General features: G+C 50.7%; 1 protein-coding gene across 1 annotated transcript; it reads right to left on the bottom strand.

The window, feature by feature from the left end:
- Positions 1–401: 401 nt before the first annotated feature.
- On the bottom strand, positions 402–1,564 carry UV8b_06044 (uncharacterized protein; the record flags this gene model as incomplete). Its single annotated transcript, XM_043143541.1, has 2 exons — positions 402–665; positions 800–1,564. The coding sequence occupies 2 exons, from the start codon at positions 1,562–1,564 to the stop codon at positions 402–404; spliced, it is 1,029 nt and encodes a 342-aa protein (XP_042999476.1).

Below are 1,564 nucleotides of genomic sequence, written 5' to 3'. Positions count from 1 at the left end.
CGAAACGGGAGTACTGGCACGCTAATGATACAGCGGAAGCACTTGTTTGATGCTGTCTCTTCCTCGTAAAGGTTAAGAATCGGAATGTGCGGCCCTGACTCCATCCAACACTACGGCAAATTTATGGAAGCTGCTTTAGCAACAAAGACCAAAACTACGGACCGACACTGGGATATTGAGCTTTGGGTGTGAGCAGGGTGACGGGAAAGAGCATCAGCCGGAAAGTTGTAGCTCGCAAAGAGCCCGTCGCAACTCATTTTCACAAGGCCATGGAGATTTCAATCACGTGGTTGACGAGGTCGATCTGACTTGAGATGCAAGAACTTGGTATCCTATGCAGAAGCTACTTCCCTTGCCCAGTCTGCCTCTTCTGACGCAAAATTTTGCAATATCAATAGCATTTAGCCGTCCTGCTCGTCAGAGGAACGGTGCAAATACCCTTCATGCACTGGTTTCCAGAAGTCAGTCTGCGCGTTTGCTGCAAGCTGCGGGTCGGCAAGGCCGTCTTTACTCACCTTGTTTCGGCACGCGTACTTTCTCTCCACTATTCTCATGTTCTTCCTCCCTCCGACTCGTTTGCGGCGCAAGGCACGTCCCTGAAGATCGGTCTTGCTTGCAACTTCTACTTCGATAATCTCGCAAGTCCTAGTGGCCTTTCTGCAACTCTAGGCGGATTATATCAGCGAAAAGATGCCTCTTCATTTTGAAGAGAGACTGGCTCGGGCATGACCGAAGGAGGCATGGCGTCGTAAATAGAGTCATGTCATTTGACGTATCGGTTGTTTTGGCTTCAACTTACACCAACCATGACGTTTCCACCCTTGGCCTTCTTCTTTCTTCCCCTTCTGCTCCTTTTTCGACCTTTTTTGGAATTTTTCTGTTTGGCGATTAAATCGTTCTTCCCGATGGCTCTCTTTTCGTTGGCGTTTTGTTTAGTAGGAACTTTGTCAGAGGCATCGCTAGAGATCTCGTCAGAGGCATCGCCAGAAGCATCGCCAGAAGCATCGCCAGAAGCATCGCCAGAAGCATCGCCAGAAGCATCGCCAGAAGCATCGCCAGAAAAGTTAACTACACCATCAGAGGCGTCGTCGTCGGAACCTAAATCAGAGCTACCATAGTCGGCAAGATCATCGGCTTGGCTGTCGCTCGTTTGGCCATCGCCATAAGTGTCATCCGGACTTTGGTCAATGGGATCAACGGCAGCAGGCCTCTTGCCCTTGGTTTTATTGGCTCCAGAATCCTTCGCGGCGTTCTTGTCCTTGGCTTTAAATTTCCAAGGATCCTTTTTCTCGGGAGATATTTGTTCGGAAACCGCGGTGTCATTATTGGGGCCTTTCTTGGCCCCCTTTTTGTCCGGCTTCCCATCGATATCCGTGTCGTCGGGGACATCCTTAGCAGAAACTCCCTTTTCGGTATTCGTATCAGTCCTCTTAAATGGTTCGTGTGGAGGGACAGTGACTTCAACGGCACCCCTGGCCTCGCTGGCAGGATCCCTCGCAATGTTCTGCATGGTTGCGACGGAGCCAGCAACGCCAAGGGCGAGAAGGGCGATGGCAGCCTTCAT

This window comes from Ustilaginoidea virens, chromosome 5, assembly GCF_000687475.1.
Source record: "Ustilaginoidea virens chromosome 5, complete sequence".
NCBI classification, from domain to species: Eukaryota; Fungi; Ascomycota; class Sordariomycetes; order Hypocreales; family Clavicipitaceae; genus Ustilaginoidea; species Ustilaginoidea virens.
Note: the sequence above shows the minus strand (reverse complement) of the source record. Positions and strands in the feature narration are given on the sequence as shown.